At 49.4% G+C, this 17,641-nt stretch overlaps 1 protein-coding gene across 3 annotated transcripts in view; it reads left to right on the top strand.

The window, feature by feature from the left end:
- Positions 1 to 17,641, top strand: part of ABR (ABR activator of RhoGEF and GTPase) — a 163,027-nt gene that overhangs the window by 39,886 nt on the left and 105,500 nt on the right. For 2 of the 3 annotated variants that reach the window (XM_087890308.1, XM_087890310.1), the window contains exon 2: positions 2,196 to 2,398. In XM_087890308.1, coding sequence (XP_087746434.1) covers positions 2,273 to 2,398 — 126 coding nt within the window. In that variant the 5' untranslated portion in view covers positions 2,196 to 2,272. Of the gene's footprint in view, positions 1 to 2,195; positions 2,399 to 15,470; positions 15,902 to 17,641 lie in introns of those variants that run through there. The other variant, XM_087890303.1, reaches the window with a different exon arrangement.

Below are 17,641 nucleotides of genomic sequence, written 5' to 3'. Positions count from 1 at the left end.
GAAGGAAGGAAGGAAAAAGGAGGAAGAGAAAAGGAGACGGAAGGAAGGAAGGAAATAAAGGAAGAGAGGAGACAGAGAAGGAAGGAAAGAAGGAAGGAAGGAAAGGAAGGAAGGAAGGGAAATGGAAGGAAGGAAAAAGAGGAAGAGAGGAGATGGAGGGAAGGAAGGAAGGAAAAGGAAGAAATAAAGGAAGGAAAGAAAGAAGGAGGGAGGGAGAAAGGGAGATGGAAGGAAGGAAGAGGAGGGAGAAAGAAAAAACAGGGTGATGAAAAGAAGGAAGGAAGAGGAAGAGAGGAGATGGAGGAAGAGAAGGAAGGAAGGAAGGAAAAAGATGAGAAGGAAGGATGCCAAGTGGCCAAATTTTGATCAGGTGAGTGGGCTTGTTGTCAAGGTCATAAATGCGAGGACTGGTCATCAGCCACTTTTTTCAGTGTCGTAACTTCAAACCGTTGCTAAACGAATGATCGTAAGTCGAGGACTCCCTATCTCGCACATCCTGCCTTTTGGAACAGGAGAAAATGGGCCTTACACCCCCTCCCCTCCCCTCCCCAAACTCACCCCTCCCCCTCCTGCTTTTTTTTCTCTCCTTCTGAACCCCGAGAAGCAAAACTTTGGACGCGACCCAATTCCCTGCCTTTTCTTTCCTACAAAGTATTTCACTTCCTGGGGCTGGTTTCCTTCCCTTTCCGCCCTCCCCAAGGGCTAGAGGGGCGGTGGGGGCATCGTTCAGACCCCTGCCCCACTTTCCAGGTGGGGAGGAACAGGGGGGGGGTCTCCCTTTTTTGCTTTCCCCCCCCTCCCACTGGAATGCCAGCCTTCCTTTCCGAAGCTGACCCAGTTTGGACTGAGTGTGTCCGTCGTCGGAGGCGTGCCAGGGAGGGGGTGGTGGGGGGCAAGCAGGCGTGAATAATTGTGGGGAAGGGGGGTTGAGGTTATGGGGGGGCGTGTGGATGGCTGGGGGGGGGCTTAGAAAGGCAATACCTTGGGGGGGGGAGGAAGGGAAAGGAAAGAGAGAGACGAGTAACCGTGTTTGTTTCCCTGGTGGCCACTGAATTTGGGGTATTCCCATGCAGTGCATTTATGGCGCCCTTTGCAGTAGAGGCAGTCCTTGCTTAGTGACCGTTTGGAGTTACGACGGCACCAAAAAAAAAGGGACTTAGGAGCGTTTTTCACACTTAACGACCGTTGCAGCCTCCCCACGGTCAAAATTCGGATGTTGCCCACCGGTTCGTAGTTATGACGGTCGCAGTGTCCCTCCCCGGGGGTCACGTAATTTCCCCTTTTGCGACCTTCAGACCAGCCAGGTCAATGGGGAAGCCGGATTCACTTCACGACCGTGCGGCTAGCTTAACAACTGCAGTGATTCACTTAGCAACCGTGGCAGGAAAGGTCGTAAAATGGGGCAAAGTTCACTTAACAACTGACTCGCTTAGCAACAAAACTTGGGGGCTCTGTTGTGGTCATAAGTCAAGGGCTACCTGTAAATCTTGCAGCTGAGTGGTTTAAACTTATTATTATTATTTTTTTTTAAGTTTGGGGGTGTTTTTAAGGGGGAGGCGGTTGAAAGAATGGCATGAGAAAAGAGAGGTCAAATCAGGTCTTCTTTTAAGCTTAAGGCAGGACTAGAACTCACTTTCGCCTAGTGATTGGCTCAAAGTCACCCAGCTGGCTTTTATTCCTAAAGCGGGACTAGAACTCACTGTCGCCTGGTGATTGGCTCAAAGTCACCCAGCTGGCTTTTATTCCTAAAGCGGGACTAGAACTCACTTTCGCCTAGTGATTGGCCCAAAGTCACCCAGCTGGCTTTTATTCCTAAAGCGGGACTAGAACTCACTGTCGCCTAGTGATTGGCCCAAAGTCACCCAGCTGACTTTCATGCCTAAAGCAGGACTAGAACTCACTGTCGCCTAGTGATTGGCTCAAAGTCACCCAGCTGACTTTCATGCCTAAATCCGGACTAGAACTCACTGTCGCCTAGTGATTGGCCCAAAGTCACCCAGCTGACTTTCATGCCTAAGGCAGGACTAGAACTCACCGTCGCCTAGTGATTGGCCCAAAGTCACCCAGCTGGCTTTCATGTCTAAGGCAGGACTAGAACTCACTGTCGCCTGGTGATTGGGTGGCTAAATCCCAGGTTTGTTCATCTTTTTATCCTTTCTCACAACCAATTCTGCTTCCTTCCTTCCTTTCCTCAGACTTCAATTACCCCCCGGAGGATTATGATGCGGAGGGCAACGAGGAGGTCAGAGTTCGTCCCGGCAGCTCGGAAACCATGCCCTACATCGACGAATCACCCACCATGTCCCCCCAACTGGGCGCCCGCAATCCGGATGGCGGCAACGGCGGAGGGACGTCGCAAAGCGTTTCCCCCATCCCTGCCGATGGACTGGGCACTGTGGTGAGTTTCTGTGCTTAAATGTGCCACGGATTAATATTATTTAATACTTTTTTGGATAGCCAAATCTACGATGTACAGATAATCCTCGACTTACGGCAGTTCATTTAGTGACCGTTCGAACTTACAGCGGCACTGGCAAAAGTGGCTTAAGTTTGTTTTTCTCACTTATGACCGTTGTAGCATCCCCGGTGTCACGTGATCCAAATTCGGATGCTTGGCGACAGCTGACTCATATTTATGACGGTTGAAGTGTCCTGGGGTCATGTGATCTCCTTGTAATGAACTTAACAACCACAGTGATTCGCTTAACAACCAGGATAAGAAAGGTCGTAAAATGGGGGCACAAATCATTTAACAACTTAGCAACAGAAATTTTCTCACTTAGCAACCATAAATTTTGAGCTCCGTTGTGGACTTATTTAAATTTGATTTAGATTTTAAATTAATTTTTAAATTTTAATTTCAAGTTGTTGTTTTTTTTTAAAAGAAATGGAGCTCAGCTGTGGATTTAGCAGTTTTAAAGTTTTAAAGGCTTGGAGAAAATGAGAGAATGAAGTCTCTGTTTTCTGAAGGGGTCTCGGCCACATGTGACGAAAACATCTGGGGCACATGTGTGCACACAACTGTCTTGTCGATTTCATATATTCATATTGCTTAGCGCACTGTAAGCCGCCCTGAGTCTCCGGAGAAGGGCGGCATATAAATCAAATTTAATAAATAAATAATAATAAATAATAATAATAAATATAGCAGGTTAATGTCTTCCTGTTCGGCTTCCGACAAGCACAATCAGAGTGGCTAAGGACGGTCTCAGTTTACGGTCACTTGATGTCTGGCTTAACAACCGCAGTGATTCGCTTAACGACTGTGCCAAAAAAGGCAAAATCAGGTGCAATTGTGGTACCTTGCTTAAAGACTACACTGCTTAAACAATCGATTTTTGGTCCCAATTTATTTGATTTGTATTTTGCGGATAATCCTCAACGTACGACCGCAGCTGAGCCCAAAATTTATGTTGCAGAGTGAGACTTTTGCTAAGGGAGTTTTGCCCCCTTTTTTTAACGACCGTTTTTGCCATCGTTATAGCTGTGTCACACGGTTGTTAAGTGAATCTGGCTTCCCCATTGACTTCGCTTATCGGAAGGTCGCAAAACGAGATCACATGACCCCCGGGTCATTGCGACCGTCATTAAATAAGAACCAGTTGCCAAGCATCCCAATTTTGATTATATGCCCGATGGGACGCTCCGACGGTCGTAAGTGTGAAAAAACGGTCGTAAGCCACTTTTTTTCAGTGTCGTCATTATGAGCGGTCACTAAACGAACCGTTGTAAGTCGAGGACTACTTGTATATTCCTTCAGAGAGGGGCAGTTGTAGTTGTAAGTTGAGGAGGGTTGTAGATTTGCTGCATGAGAAACTCACATTTATTTTTTTTCCAAAATAGCTTGTAGTTAACACAGGCTGCCCAGTGACTTGCTTAATAAATTACCTCTTGGCCTCCTTACCTTTTTGCAAAAAAAAAAAAGAGGCATTTCTTAACCCAGAAAGTTGTTTGTGTGTTGTTGTTGTTTTGCAGAGTTTGCTAATCCTCCATTGGGTGGCTCCTATCCTCTTTGATCTGGGCTAACTGCGCCATCTGGTGGCCACAGCGTGGTATTGCACTTCCTTTAACGGCTCACATGTTACTCAGACTTCCTTATTTAAAAATAAACTTTTAACTGGAGGAAGTTAAGTTGGTTGGACCTTTGTGGTAGGAAGGTGAAGAGCAAAGCGGCAGGAGGGGGGGGCTGCCAATCAGGACTGCATCTTTTGCAAGGAGGCAGACCCCCCCCCCCAAATGTGGAAATTCCTTGTTTTGCAACGTTAAACTAAATTAAATTTAATTTTTAATTAAATTAAGTCTGGCTTATGGGGTCTTTTTAAGCAACCAGTCGGATTCATTTTAGTTTTTAATTTCTTTATGGGCTGTTCGAGCCACACGTGGCCTAGAGTAGATTTTTCCAACCTTGGCAGTTTTAAGATGAGTAGACATCAAGTCCCAGAATTCCCTAGCCACCAGTATGACTGCTGGGGAATTCTGGGAGTGGAAGCCCACCCCTCTAAAAGCATGCTGGCTGGGGAATTCTGGGAGTGGAAGTCCATACCTCTTAAAACATTGCTGGCTGGGGAATTCTGGGAGTGGAAGCCCACCCCTCTAAAAGCATTGCTGGCTGGGGAATTCTGGGAGTGGAAGCCCACCCCTCTTAAAGCATTGCTGGCTGGGGAATTCTGGGAGTGGAAGTCCATCCCTCTAAAAGCATTGCTGGCTGGGGAATTCTGGGAGTGGAAGCCCACCCCTCTAAAAGCATTGCTGGCTGGGGAATTCTGGGAGTGGAAGCCCACCCCTCTTAAAGCATTGCTGGCTGGGGAATTCTGGGAGTGGAAGTCCATCCCTCTAAAAGCATTGCTGGCTGGGGAATTCTGGGAGTGGAAGCCCACCCCTCTAAAAGCATTGCTGGCTGGGGGATTCTGGGAGTGGAAGCCCACCCCTCTAAAAGCATGCTGGCTGGGGAATTCTGGGAGTGGAAGTCCATACCTCTTAAAACATTGCTGGCTGGGGAATTCTGGGAGTGGAAGTCCATACCTCTTAAAACATTGCTGGCTGGGGAATTCTGGGAGTGGAAGTCCACCCCTCTAAAAGCATGCTGGCTGGGGAATTCTGGGAGTGGAAGTCCATCCCTCTTAAAGCAGGCTGGCTGGGGGATTCTGGGAGTGGAAGCCCACCCCTCTAAAAGCATGCTGGCTGGGGAATTCTGGGAGTGGAAGTCCATACCTCTTAAAACATTGCTGGCTGGGGAATTCTGGGAGTGGAAGCCCACCCCTCTTAAAGCATTGCTGGCTGGGGAATTCTGGGAGTGGAAGCCCACCCCTCTTAAAGCATTGCTGGCTGGGGAATTCTGGGAGTGGAAGCCCACCCCTCTTAAAGCATTCTGGCTGGGGAATTCTGGGAGTGGAAGCCCACCCCTCTTAAAGCATTGCTGGCTGGGGAATTCTGGGAGTGGAAGCCCACCCCTCTAAAAGCATTGCTGGCTGGGGGATTCTGGGAGTGGAAGCCCACCCCTCTTAAAGCAGGCTGGCTGGGGGATTCTGGGAGTGGAAGTCCACCCCCCTTAAAGCATTGCTGGCTGGGGAATTCTGGGAGTGGAAGTCCACCCCCCCTTAAAGCATTGCTGGCTGGGGAATTCTGGGAGTGGAAGTCCACCCACCTTAAAGCCACAAAGTTCGAGAAACACTGGCCTAAACATAGTCCTTGATTTACAACCATTCGTTTAGCACCTGTTAAAAGTTACAATGGCAGTGAAACAAGTGACTTGCATCCGGTCCTCATAGTTATGACCGTTGCAGTATCCCCACAGTGACGTGATCAGAATTCGGCTGCTTGGCAACAGGCATGTATTTACGATGGCTGCAGCGTCCTGGGGGTCACGTGATCTCCATTTGTGACCTTCCCAGAGGGCTTCAGATAAGCAATGGAGGAAGCCAGATTCATTTAACGGCCAGTGGAATTCACTAAAGAACTGCAGTTATTCGCTTAACAACCGTGGTACACAAGGTCATAAAATTAACCCTTGCTTTCTTAGCAAGAGAAATTCCGGTTCCAATCGTGGACCCAAGTCAAAGATTAGGGGCGGTAAACCAATTTAATCAATAAAGAAATATAATTGTCCGTATGGACTTCAACTCCCAGAATCCTCGGCCATGTTTATGCTGGCTGGGGAATTCTGGGTCATGAAGTTCACCCATCAGGAAGTGGTGGAAATTGGGAAAGACATCGAAGAGACTTCCTCTTTTAAACGGGTTTATTTGGTCTGTCTGAAATATTTGCCAATCAGCAGGTTTCACCTTCCTGTCTCTCTGCTAATATTCTGAAATTCGGTTCCTTCCAAGTTTGTCTCGGCAAAAAAGGCATCCGTTTTTATTTTTTATTTATTTATTTATTTATTAGATTTCTATACCGCCCTACTCCCGAAGGACTCAGGGCGGTGCACAGCCAAACAATAAAAACACATACAATACAAAATTTAAAAAATAGAATAAAATCAAATTAAATAATTTTGGCCCCGACAAATTTAAAACCCCAAACTTTTAAAACCAATTTAAAATTGAATATATAAATACTAAAAAATATTTAAAATTTTAAAAATCTTTTATAAAAGAGGGGGAAAATTAGGCCAGGCCGGCCTGGTGAAATAGTAAGGTCTTTAAGGCGCGGCGGAAGGTGCGCAGATCCGGGATCCTCCGTATCTCTGGGGGGAGCTCGTTCCAGATAGTAGGTGCCCCCACAGAGAAGGCTCTCCCCCTGGGGGCCGCCAGTCGGCATTGTTTGGCTGACGGCACCCGGAGGAGCCCCTCTCTATGGGAGCGTACCGGCCGGTGGGAGGCTATTGGTGGTAGTAGGCGGTCCCGCAAGTACCCGGGTCCTAAGCCATGGAGCGCTTTAAAGGTGGTAACCAAAACCTTGAAGCGCACCCGGAAGACCACCGGGAGCCAGTGCAGCTCGCGCAGGAGAGGTGTTACATGGGAACGCCATGTCGCTCCCATTACCACCCGCGCGGCCGCACTCTGCGCCAGTTGGAGCCTCCGGGTGCTCCTCAAGGGGAGCCCCATGTAGAGAGCGTTGCAATAGTCCAGGCGGGAGGTGACAAGGGCATGAGTGACCGTGCGTAAAGAGTCCCGATCCAGAAAGGGACGCAACTGGCGAATCAGGCGAACCTGATGAAAAATCCTCCCGGGCACGGCCGTCAAGTGCTCTTCTAAAGACAGCCGTGAGTCCAGGAGGACGCCCAAGTTGCGAGCCCTCTCCGTGGGGGCCAATGATTCGCCCCCAATAGTCAGTGATGGCGTCAACTGACTATATCGGGACGTCGGAAACCACAGCCACTCAGTCTTGGATGGGTTGAGCCTGAGCCTGTTCCTCCCCATCCAGATCCGTACGGCCTCCAGGCACCGGGACATCACTTCAAGGGCATCGTTGGGGTGATCCGGGGTGGAGATGTACAGCTGGGTGTCGTCAGCGTACTGATGGTACTCCACCCCGAAACCACGGATGATCTCGCCCAGCGGCTTCACATAAATGTTGAACAGGAGAGGCGAGAGGACCGACCCTTGCGGCACCCCACATATGAGGGGCCTCGGGGTCGACCTCTGTCCCCCTGTCAACACAGACTGCGACCGGTCAGAGAGAAAGGAGGAGAACCACCGCAACACAGTGCCTCCCACCCCCAACTCTTCCAACCGGTGCAGCATGATACCATGGTCGATGGTATCAAAAGCCGCTGAGAGATCTAACAGGACCAGGACAGAGGAGCACCCCCTGTCCCGAGCCCTCCAGAGATCATCAACCAACACGACCAATGCCGTTTCCGTGCTGTACCCGGGCCTGAAGCCCGACTGGAACGGATCCAGATACGTCGTTTCATCCAGGTGCTGGGGGAGCTGTTGCGCGACCACACTCTCAACAACCTTCGCAACAAAACGAAGATTGGAGACCGGACGATAATTTACCAACATTGCCGGGTCCAGGGAAGGCTTCTTGAGGAGAGGCCTCTTTCAAGGCGGCGGGAAAGTCACCCTCACTCAGCGAAGCGTTTATAATCCCCTGGAGCCAGCCTCGTGTCACTTCCCGGGAAGCCAGTACTAACCAGGAAGGACACGGGTCCAATAAACAAGTGGTCGCGTTCAGTCTACCCAGAATCCTGTCCACGTCCTCAGGGGTCACAGGATCAAACTCATCCCAGATAACATTCTCAAGACCTGCCCCTGTCTCTCCCCCTGAGACTACCCAGTCGGAGTCCAAATCTTCCCGAATCTGAGTGATTTTGTCATACAGATACTGAACAAAATCCTCGGCTCTACCCTCCAAGGGGTCCTCCCGCGCTTCCTGGTGGAGCAGGGAGCGGGTCACCCTAAAGAGGGCGGCCGGGCGATTATCTGATGACGCAATAAGAGCAGCAAAATAACTACATTTCGCTGCTTTTATCGCCACTAAGTAATTCCTAATGTGGGATCTTACTAGTGTCCGGTCAGATTCAAGAAGACTGGCCCTCCAACTACTCTCTAGGCGTCTTTTCCGGCGCTTCAACTCCCTCAGCTCCTCGGTAAACCAAGGAGCCAATTGAGATCGGCGCCGGGTCAGAGGCCGCAAAGGCACGACCCGATCCAGAGCACCAGCAGCCGCCCTATCCCAGGCGGCCACCAGGTCTCCAGTCGAGGCGTGTGCCAGAACCTCAGGAAATGGCCCAAGCTCCGTCTGGAATCTGTCAGGTTCCATCAGGCGCCTGGGGCGGAACCATCTGACCGGCTCCGCCTCCCTGCGGCGGGGTGCAGCGGTTTGAAAGTCGAGACGAAGGAGAGAGTGATCTGACCATGACAAGGGTTCAGTAACTATATCCCCTATATCAAGATCCCTCAACCACTGTCCAGAGACAAAAACCAAATCCAGCGTGTTTCCCCCTGTGTGGGTAGGGCCATGAATTAACTGGGTCAGGTCCATAGCTGTCATGGAAGCCATGAACTCCCGAGCCATCTCTGACGTCTCACCCACGGACGGCAGGTTGAAATCCCCCATAACCATAAGCTTTTCTGCCTCGTTCTCCGGGTCGTCGAGAATTTCTTCCCAATTTCCCCGGCCGGCATTTTTCTGCAGATTTTGTTGTCAAAAGTAGAAAATAGCAATAGCAGTTAGACCTGTGTAGGTAGTCCTCTACTTACAACTGCGATGGAGGCCAAAATTTACGTCGCTAAGTGAGACAAGTAGTTAAGTGACTTTTTAAAAAAATATATACTTTATTGGTTTTAAAATTGTAGAAAACATCGACACCTCAGATGTTAATAGAGATTTGATGTTTTCTAGTAGTTAAGTGACTTTTGCCCCGTGTTACAACCTTTCTAACAACCGTTGTTAAGTGAATCATGGCAGTTGTTAACTTAGTCACACGGTTGTTAAGTGAATCCTGCTTCCTCATTGACTTTGCCCTGCAGAAGGTTGCAAAAGACTGCAACTGTCATAAATACGAGTCAGTTGCCAATTTTGATCACGTGATCCTGGGGAACGTCGCCAAGGTCGTAAGTGCAAAAAACGGTCATAATTCACTTTATTGGCCCAAACTACCTGGGCAGCTTATTGGTAAAGTTATTATTTTATTCATTTATCGAATTTATATGCCTCCCATCTCAGCTAGAGGCATCTGTAGACGGCTCACCCCAGAATAAAAACAACACGGCAAAACTTTAAAATATTAATCATAAATATGAAAATTAAAATTAACATTAAAATTAATGGAGATGACAAGGAAAAGGAGCAGGGTGGGGGAACAATCTTCCCCTGGTCCATTATGACATAAGCCTATGCAAAATATATGTATACGGAAATATTTTATCATAAATAATCCTATGTGTTTATATATAATTATAAATATTAATATGCATTAATATTATTTATTAATAGTAAGCAATATTTTACATATGTGTGAAGTTTCCGAAAGATGCCCTAATTAATTCATGAGCCATGAGCCGAACTTCAAAAGAAATAGAGTCATTTATTAGGAGCACCATTTCGGCAATACTCGGATGCAGTTAGAACTAATTCCACGTAGATTTACGTTCCCCTATGACCCTGTCTCTCTCCTCCTCTCTGGCCATGTCATAAATCACATTCTCCAATTCACCACTTTGGCTGGCTGTGAAACCCAACACCCTCCGACTGATTGCGGTCAGGAAGAATGTATGGAATACAGCTTCAGTTAGGGAAATCAATCAGCTCCATCAGTTCTCCCTCCCTCTTGCTCGTGGCAACTTGAAAGCTTTGCAAGTTGACAATATGTATAAAAGATATATCAGCCGCCTAGAATCGCCCCAAACAGCAACATTAGGTAGTATATAAATTTAATAAATAAGTATAAGAATATCCCCCATGTGACAATCTCACCAAAATTTAAAAATAAAACAAGGTAAAATCATCACCGTACTTTGATCGGATTCGGTGACTCGACTCACCACCGTGGTAAAAATGGTTGTAAAATCAGAGGTATGGACTCAACTTACAACTGCAATGGCTTAGGACAGAAATTCCTGCCCCAGTTATAGTCCTAAGTTGCTAGCCCTCATGGTGCATTCAGAAAACCCGCTGAGTCCCAAATACAAACAACTTGCTGTGTTTTTGAACGCAATGTGTGAACCAAAAAAAAAAAACCCTTCCTCTGAGGTCAGCAGAAAAAATAAACAGTGGAGGTATGATTGCAAGAACATTTATTACACAACGACCCTGTTAGGTCAGCCATGGTGGGAACAACTGAGCCAGTTAGGCAATCGTATGGCTGCATGGGGGTTTGAGTTTTTCTTTCTTGAGGTCTGGAGCCTTTGTTGGCCGAGTGTGAATTCCATCTCTATTTATCCTGCTAAAATGGCAAGCGAAAAATAGCGTTGCGTTTTTTCATTGCGTGGCTGGGCTGAAGGTTGAAAAAATAGGGTCGTCCTTGACTTACATGATCATTTTTCATACTTACGACCATCGCATGGCCCGTGTGATCCAAATTCAGACGCTGACTCGTATTTATGACGGTCGCAGTGTTCCCTTTTTGTGACTGACTTGACAAGCAAAGTCAAAGGGGGAAGCAGGACTCACTTAACAACCGTGTGGCTAATTTAACCAAAGTGCAGCGATTCGCTTAACAACCGTGGTCCTAAAATGGGGTGTAACTCAGTTAACGACTGTCTCGCTGAGCCACAGAAATTTGGCACTCCATTGTGGTCGTCGTAAAATGGGGCGTAACTCAGTTAACGACTGTCTCGCTGAGCCACAGGAATTTTGCACTCCATTGTGGTCGTCGTAAAATGGGGCGTAACTCAGTTAACGACTGTCTCGCTGAGCCACAGAAATTTTGCACTCCATTGTGGTCGTAAGTCGAGGACCGTTCTGTACGGGGAGTGAAGATAAAATGTGTTTTCTCCCCTTGAGTCTCTCTTTTATGCAAGACGGCGTCGGGTGCAAATTTTGTGGGTTTCAATTAATGGTTGTATTGCTGTGTATAAATCAACAGTCATGGGCTGGTACCTTTTTGGGGTTCTGAGTTGTGTACGGCTTATTTGTGGCCCCCTGTCCCCTCGCTTGTTTGGGGCTGGTGTATTCCCCACAGAGGTTACTACCGTCCTTAGGGAAGGTGTAAAGGAGATGCACACTTAGGTGCGTGCAAACCACACGCGTGCAAAAATAGAAGTGGGTTTTTGCATCCAGCAGCTTCTTCTGCCTGGGACTTGAATTCGTCACTGGTGCCGCAGAACTGTTAGATACAGGTAGTCCTCGACTTACAGAAGTGCGTCCCAAATTTCCGTTTCCTAAGTGAGATGGTCGTTAAGTGAGTTTTGCCCCATTTAACGGCCTTTCTTGCCTGCGTTGTTGAGTGAATCACTGCAGTTGTTAAGTGAGTAGCACAGTTGTTAAGCGAATCCAGCTTCTGTGTTGACTTGGCTGGTTGCCAAAGGGGATCATGTGACCTCCGGGAATACTGCCACCGTCGTAAATATGAGTCGGCTGCCAAGGAATTTTGATCTCGTGAACGTGGGAATGCTGCAAAGGTCGTAAGTGCGAAAAATGGCCATAAATCAGGGCCGTCGTAACTTTGAATGGTCACTAAATGAACTGTTGTAAGGCGAGGAGAAATCTGTGTTATTCAAAGCTTGCTTGTTTGTCCAAAAAGCTGGGAAAATATTTTTGTGGGTCTTGAGAGCAGTGTGACTTTTAGTCACTTTTAACACTAAAGAAACCCTTTATGTACTACTAAAACTCTTGTGACTTTTAATTGCATTAAATTAATGCAAAAACGGTGCATTCTAGGGTTACCGTTTTTGAACCCAGGCCCCGCCTCAAATGGGCTGATTTAGGGCATAGGTCCACAATCTGGGGCGCAGGAGTCCCGAGGGAATGAAAATGTGGGAATGTTGTAGCTGCTGGTTGCCGTTGGGATCGTGTGATCTGTATTGTCAATATTCTGTGACAGTTTCCCAGCCACTCTAGCAATCCCTTGCTCTTTCAGCTTCCCACTTAGGGAAGAGGAGGGGAGGGGAGGGGAAGGAAGTAGGGTGGAAGGAAGGAAGGAAGGTTAGGAGAGAAAGAACAATTAGGAACAGGAAGGGAGGAAGATGAGAAAGGAAAAAGAAGAGGGGAGGGAGGGAGGAAGGAAAGATAGGAAAGAAGAAAGCAAGGGAGGGAGGGAGGAAGATGAAAAAGAGGGAAGGGAGGGAGGAAGGAAAGAAAAAGGAAAAAGAGAGGGGAGGGGAGGGAAGTAGGGTGGAAGGAAGGAAGGAAGTTTAGGAGAGAAAGAACAATTAGTAACAGGAAGGGAGGAAGATGAGAAAGGAAGAAGAGGGGAGGGAGGGAGGAAGGAAGGGAAGATAGGAAAGAAGAAAGCAAGGGAGGGAGGGAGGGAGGGAGGAAGGAAGATGACAAGAAAAAGGGAAGGGAGGGTAGAAAGAAGGAAGGAAGGAAAAAGGCAAGGGAGGGGAGGGAAGTAGGGTGGAAGGAAGGAAGTTCAGGAGAGAAAGAATGATTAGGAAAAGGAAGGAAGGAAGATGAGAAAGGAAAAAAGAAGAGAGGAGGGAAGGAGGGAGGGAGGAAGAAAGGAAGGAAGGAAGCTTAGGAGAGAAAGAAAGAACGATTAGGAGAAGGAAAGAAGGAAGGAAGATGAAATTCTGTTTCTCTATTTCAATAAAGAAGTAGCCCCCTTGACTTGAACATACTGGTGGCAGTGAGTTCCCCAGGTCAATCATGTGCTGGGTGAAGAATAGAATAGAATAACAAGAGTTGGAAGGGACCTTGGAGGTCTTCTAGTCTAACCCCCTGCTTAGGCAGGAAACCCCTTCCTTCCTTTTCTCCATCCTGACCGCCCTTTGACTTCCCCAATTCCTAACTGGGTGAGAGGTTAGAATAGATCCATATTTTATGCGTTTTTAAAATTATGGATTTTTCTTCTTTTTTTAAATGGGATTTCTCGCCAAGCTAAAAAGTCCCAGGCTCTGTGGCCTGTTTTGTGGGTGGGTGGGTGGAAGAGGAGGGGGGGGGTTTCCCTCTGGGCTTCCCGTAGCCAACCACTGCCCAGCTGTGCCCGTGACATCACGGGGATTCCCCCTTCCTGAGCCAAGCTGGGAAGTTGGGCTTCCACGCGGGCGCCCCCCCCACACGCGGGATTCCCGTGGATAGGAGAAGGGCGGAGGTCCTTGGAAGGGTGGCAGAGGGGGGGTTTCCCGCCAGTCCCCCCCTCTTGGCTCTTCTTCTTCAAGCCCCATCCCTCTCCCCTCCCCTGTTTTAGGAGTTCCTGCTCCGAGGCACTAACCAGTGCCCGCTTTACAAACGGTCGTAGAACAGAACAGCCTTGCCAGGCTGGCAGCGAGCGGTGGGCACCGGGCTGGCTTTGCCCCCCCCCACTTTTCTTGATCCCGCCCAGAGCTCGCTCCCTTGCCCCCTCCTGCCTGGTGTTCCAAATGGGGGGGTCACTCCAACAGGGGTGTCCTCCCTCCCTCCCCCAAAGTTGCACCCCTCCCGCGGCTGCAGAAATCGGGTGGGGGGCTTTGCTTCCTCCTCCATTTCTTTCCTCTTCTTCCTTCTCCACTCCTTCTCCTCCCTCTCCTGTTTCTCTTCTTCCCATCCTCTCTTTCTCCTTCTCTTCCCCCTCCTCCTTCCTTTTCTTTCTCCTCTCCTCCTCTTCCTCCACCGTCCTCACCTCCTCCTCCTCTTTCTCTTCCTTTTTCTCTCTCTCCTCCTCCTCCACTCTTTTTCCTCGTTCTCGTCTTTCTCCTTTCTCCCCTCTTCCTCCTCGTCTTCCTTCTTTTCCTTCTCTTCCACGTCTTCCTCCTTCTCCCCCTCTTCCTCTTCTGTCCTCTTCCTCCTCCTGCTCCCCCGTATCTCTCCTTTTTCTCTTCCTCTCTTCCTTTTCTTCCTCCTCCTCTTCCTCCTCTCTTCTTCCTCTTCTTCCTCCTCCTCCCTCTCCTCTTCCACTTTCGTCCTCCTCTTCCTTTTTCTCCTCTTCCTCTTCTTCTTTTTCCACTTCGTCTTTCTTTCTCCTCCCTCTCCTCTTCCTTTTTCTCCTCTTCCTTCTCCTCTTCCTCTTCTTCCTTCGTCCTCCTCCTTCCCTTCCTCTTCCTCCTTCTCCTCTTCTTCCTCCTCCCTTTCCTCTTCCTCTTCTTTCTTCCTGCTCCTCCTTCCCTTCCTCCTATTCTCTTCTTCCTCTTCCATCTCCTCTTCATTTTTTTCCTTCGTCCTCCTCTTCCTCCTCCTCTCTTCTTCCTCTTCTTCCTTCCTCCTCCTCCTCCTTTCTTCCTGCTCTTCCTTCCCCACTTTGTCTTCTTCCTTCATCCTCATTCTTCCCTTCCTCTTCCTCTTCCTCCTTCTCTTTTTCCTCTTCTTCCTCCTTCTCCTCCTCTTCCTTTTTCTCCTCTTCCGTCTCCTCTTCATTTTCTGCCTTCGTCCTCCTCTTCCTTCCCCACTTTCTCTTCTTCCTTCGTCCTCCTTCCCTTCCTCTTCCTCCTTCTCCTCTTCTTCCTCCTCCCTTTCCTCTTCCTCTTCTTTCTTCCTGCTCCTCCTTCCCTTCCTCCTCTTCTCTTCTTCCTCTTCCATCTCCTCTTCATTTTCTTCCTTCGTCCTCCTCTTCCTCCTCCTCTCTTCTTCCTCTTCTTCCTTCCTCCTCTTCCTCCTCTCGTCCTCCTCCTTCCCTTCCTCTTCCCCCTTCTCCTCTTTTTCCTCTTCTTCCTCCTTCTCCTCCTCTTCCTTTTTCTCCTCTTCCGTCTCCTCTTCATTTTCTGCCTTCGTCCTCCTCTTCCTTCCCCACTTCGTCTTCTTCCTTCGTCCTCCTCCTTCCCTTCCTCTTCCTCCTTCTCCTCTTCTTCTTCCTCCTCCTCCTTCTCCTCCCAGGCCCCCTCCCCAGCCCAGGCTTCCTCTGGGGGGTGGCCCCTCTGCCTGGGGGCAGCCTCCCCCTTCCCAGGCCCTCCCCCAGGGGCTGCCCCTTCCCCTCCCTCCCTCCCTCCCCTGCGCGGGCTCGTCCCCCTGGGAGGCAGCAGGCGAGGCTGTGCCACTTCCTGTTCGCCTGGCTGAGAGCGGTGGGGCAGCGGCTGCCAAGTCGGAGGTGGCAAGCAGGAAGGCAGGCAAGGCGGGGGAAGGGGTCTCCCAGGCCCGCCTCCTCCACCAAGGGACCACGACCCCCACCCACCCCCAGCCAGCCCGGCCAGACGGCCTGCCCTCCTCGCTGGCCACTGCCCAGCCATGGCCCCCTTCCCGGCCTGTGGGCAGCGCCCTGCCGGCCGGGAAGGACCCCCCTGCGCCCCCTCCCCGAATTAGAGGACCCCCCATCGCAGCCCAACCCCTGGCGGGCATGGAGGAGGAGGAGGAGGCCGCCTTGGGCTTCTTAGACCGAGTCTTGCAAGAAGAGGAGGAGGAGGAAGAAGAAGAAGGGGGCACCGGCGTTGGCAGAGCGCAGGTGGGCATTGGGGAAGAAAGGGGGAGGGGGTGTTTGAGAGTCAGCCTTGGGGAGGGGGATGACTTCATCTCTTTCAGCCTGATCTCCATCCTCCCCCTCCCCAAACCAGGGGAAGAAGGAGAGAAGGGGGGGGGTCTGCCAAGGGGGCACAGGGTGGCACCGGCTGCCCAGGTGGGAGTGGGCGAGGCTGGCATTTGAAGGGGGGAGGCTCTGCTGGCAGATTCCCTAGGGAGGGTGCACGGGGGGGGGTGTTTAGGGTCTGCTTTGAGGGCAAGCAGGAGGTCCTAAGCTCCTTCCCTCCCTCCCCCTCCCCTTTATTTGCTTCTGCAAGGCTCCTTCTGGAAGCCACTCTGTGCATGGGCAGAGGTCACCTTGGGAAACCGCAGGCGGATCTGGACAGGTGGAAATGTTGCCTTCTCCTCATCTCTCTCCAACTTCCAGAGAAAGTTTTTTGGAGGTCCCCGTTGTCGTTGTCGTTGTCGTTTTTTTGTTGGTCTGGTTCAGCTGTGTTTAAATTGCGTTGCTCCAACGGGGTTTAATTAATCTGGGTTTATATCGGGTCTGGGGCGTAGCAGGTTCTTACCAAGCGAGCCTCGGGGGGGGGGTGAGTTTGGGGGGAGAATTGTGGTGGGGGGGCAGGGTTTGTGTTTTGTGTGTTGAGGCGTGTGTGTGCGTGTGAGAAAAAGGAGATCCGTGCCGTTTTCACTGGACATCTTCATTTCCACTTCCCTGTTTTAGGAATTTAAAAAGTTTGCATTACGGGAATCGAACCGCCGATATCCTTTCGGTTTGAAATGAGACAAAAGTAAAATAATAATAATAATAATAATATCCCTTTTTTTTTTTCTTGTGTAACTTCCTTTCGTCTCTCCAAATCTCTCCACACTCCCCCAAACAAAAAGAGAAAAAGGGAGTTTCGCATTAGGATCAGAACAGGATGCCTCTGAGCATAGGCGGACTGCTTTCTTTCCTTCCTAAGAGCGTGGCGTGGCAAGGGCCCTCCAAAGGCATCTAGTCCAACCTCGGATAACCCCCTCCTCTTTCCTATTCAATCATGGCAGCCTTTTGGAATGACCCCCTCAGTGGTGTAAGAAGCAAGTAGGGGGTAGTCCTCGATTTACAACGGTTGTGCGTCGTGCCGGTCATTAAGCGGGTCAGCAGTCAGTCCGCCGTGCCTGATTTGTTTTGCTTATTGAAATTTATCGGCCGTCCGTCTTATCTCAAGGTAGCTTTGATTTTATAACCTTTTTACAGCGGTTGTTAAGCGAAAACCATGGTCGTTAAACGAATCCGTTGTCCACAGGGAGGCAGTTTGGGCCGGAAACTGGAAGTACAGATAGATAGTTCTCAACGTACGACCACAATTGAGCCCAAAATTTATGTTGTTAAGTGATAAATTTGTTAAGTGAGCTTGCTCCGTTTTACGACTTTTCTCGCCTTGTGTGTGTTAAGTGAATCCCTGCAGGTCTTAAATTAGTAACATGGTCGTTAAGTGAATCTGGCTTCCCCATTGACTTTGATCGTCACAAAAGGAGATCACGCGACCCCCCCCGGGACACCTGCAACCATCGTAAATGTGAGTCAGTTGTCAAATCATCCGAATGTAAATCACGTGACCTTGGCAATGGTGCAAAGGTCATAAGTGTGAAACGTGGTCGTAACTCCCAACTTTTTTTCAGGGCCGTTGTAACTTTGAAAGGTCACTAAATGAACTGTTGTAAGTCGAGGGCTACCTGTCAA

The sequence above is a fragment of the Pantherophis guttatus genome, chromosome 1 (assembly GCF_059756535.1).
Source record: "Pantherophis guttatus breed Tessera chromosome 1, ASM5975653v1, whole genome shotgun sequence".
Taxonomy (NCBI): domain Eukaryota; kingdom Metazoa; phylum Chordata; class Lepidosauria; order Squamata; family Colubridae; genus Pantherophis; species Pantherophis guttatus.
The sequence above is the reverse complement of the archived record's forward strand: the minus strand, read 5'-3'. Positions and strand labels throughout refer to the sequence as shown.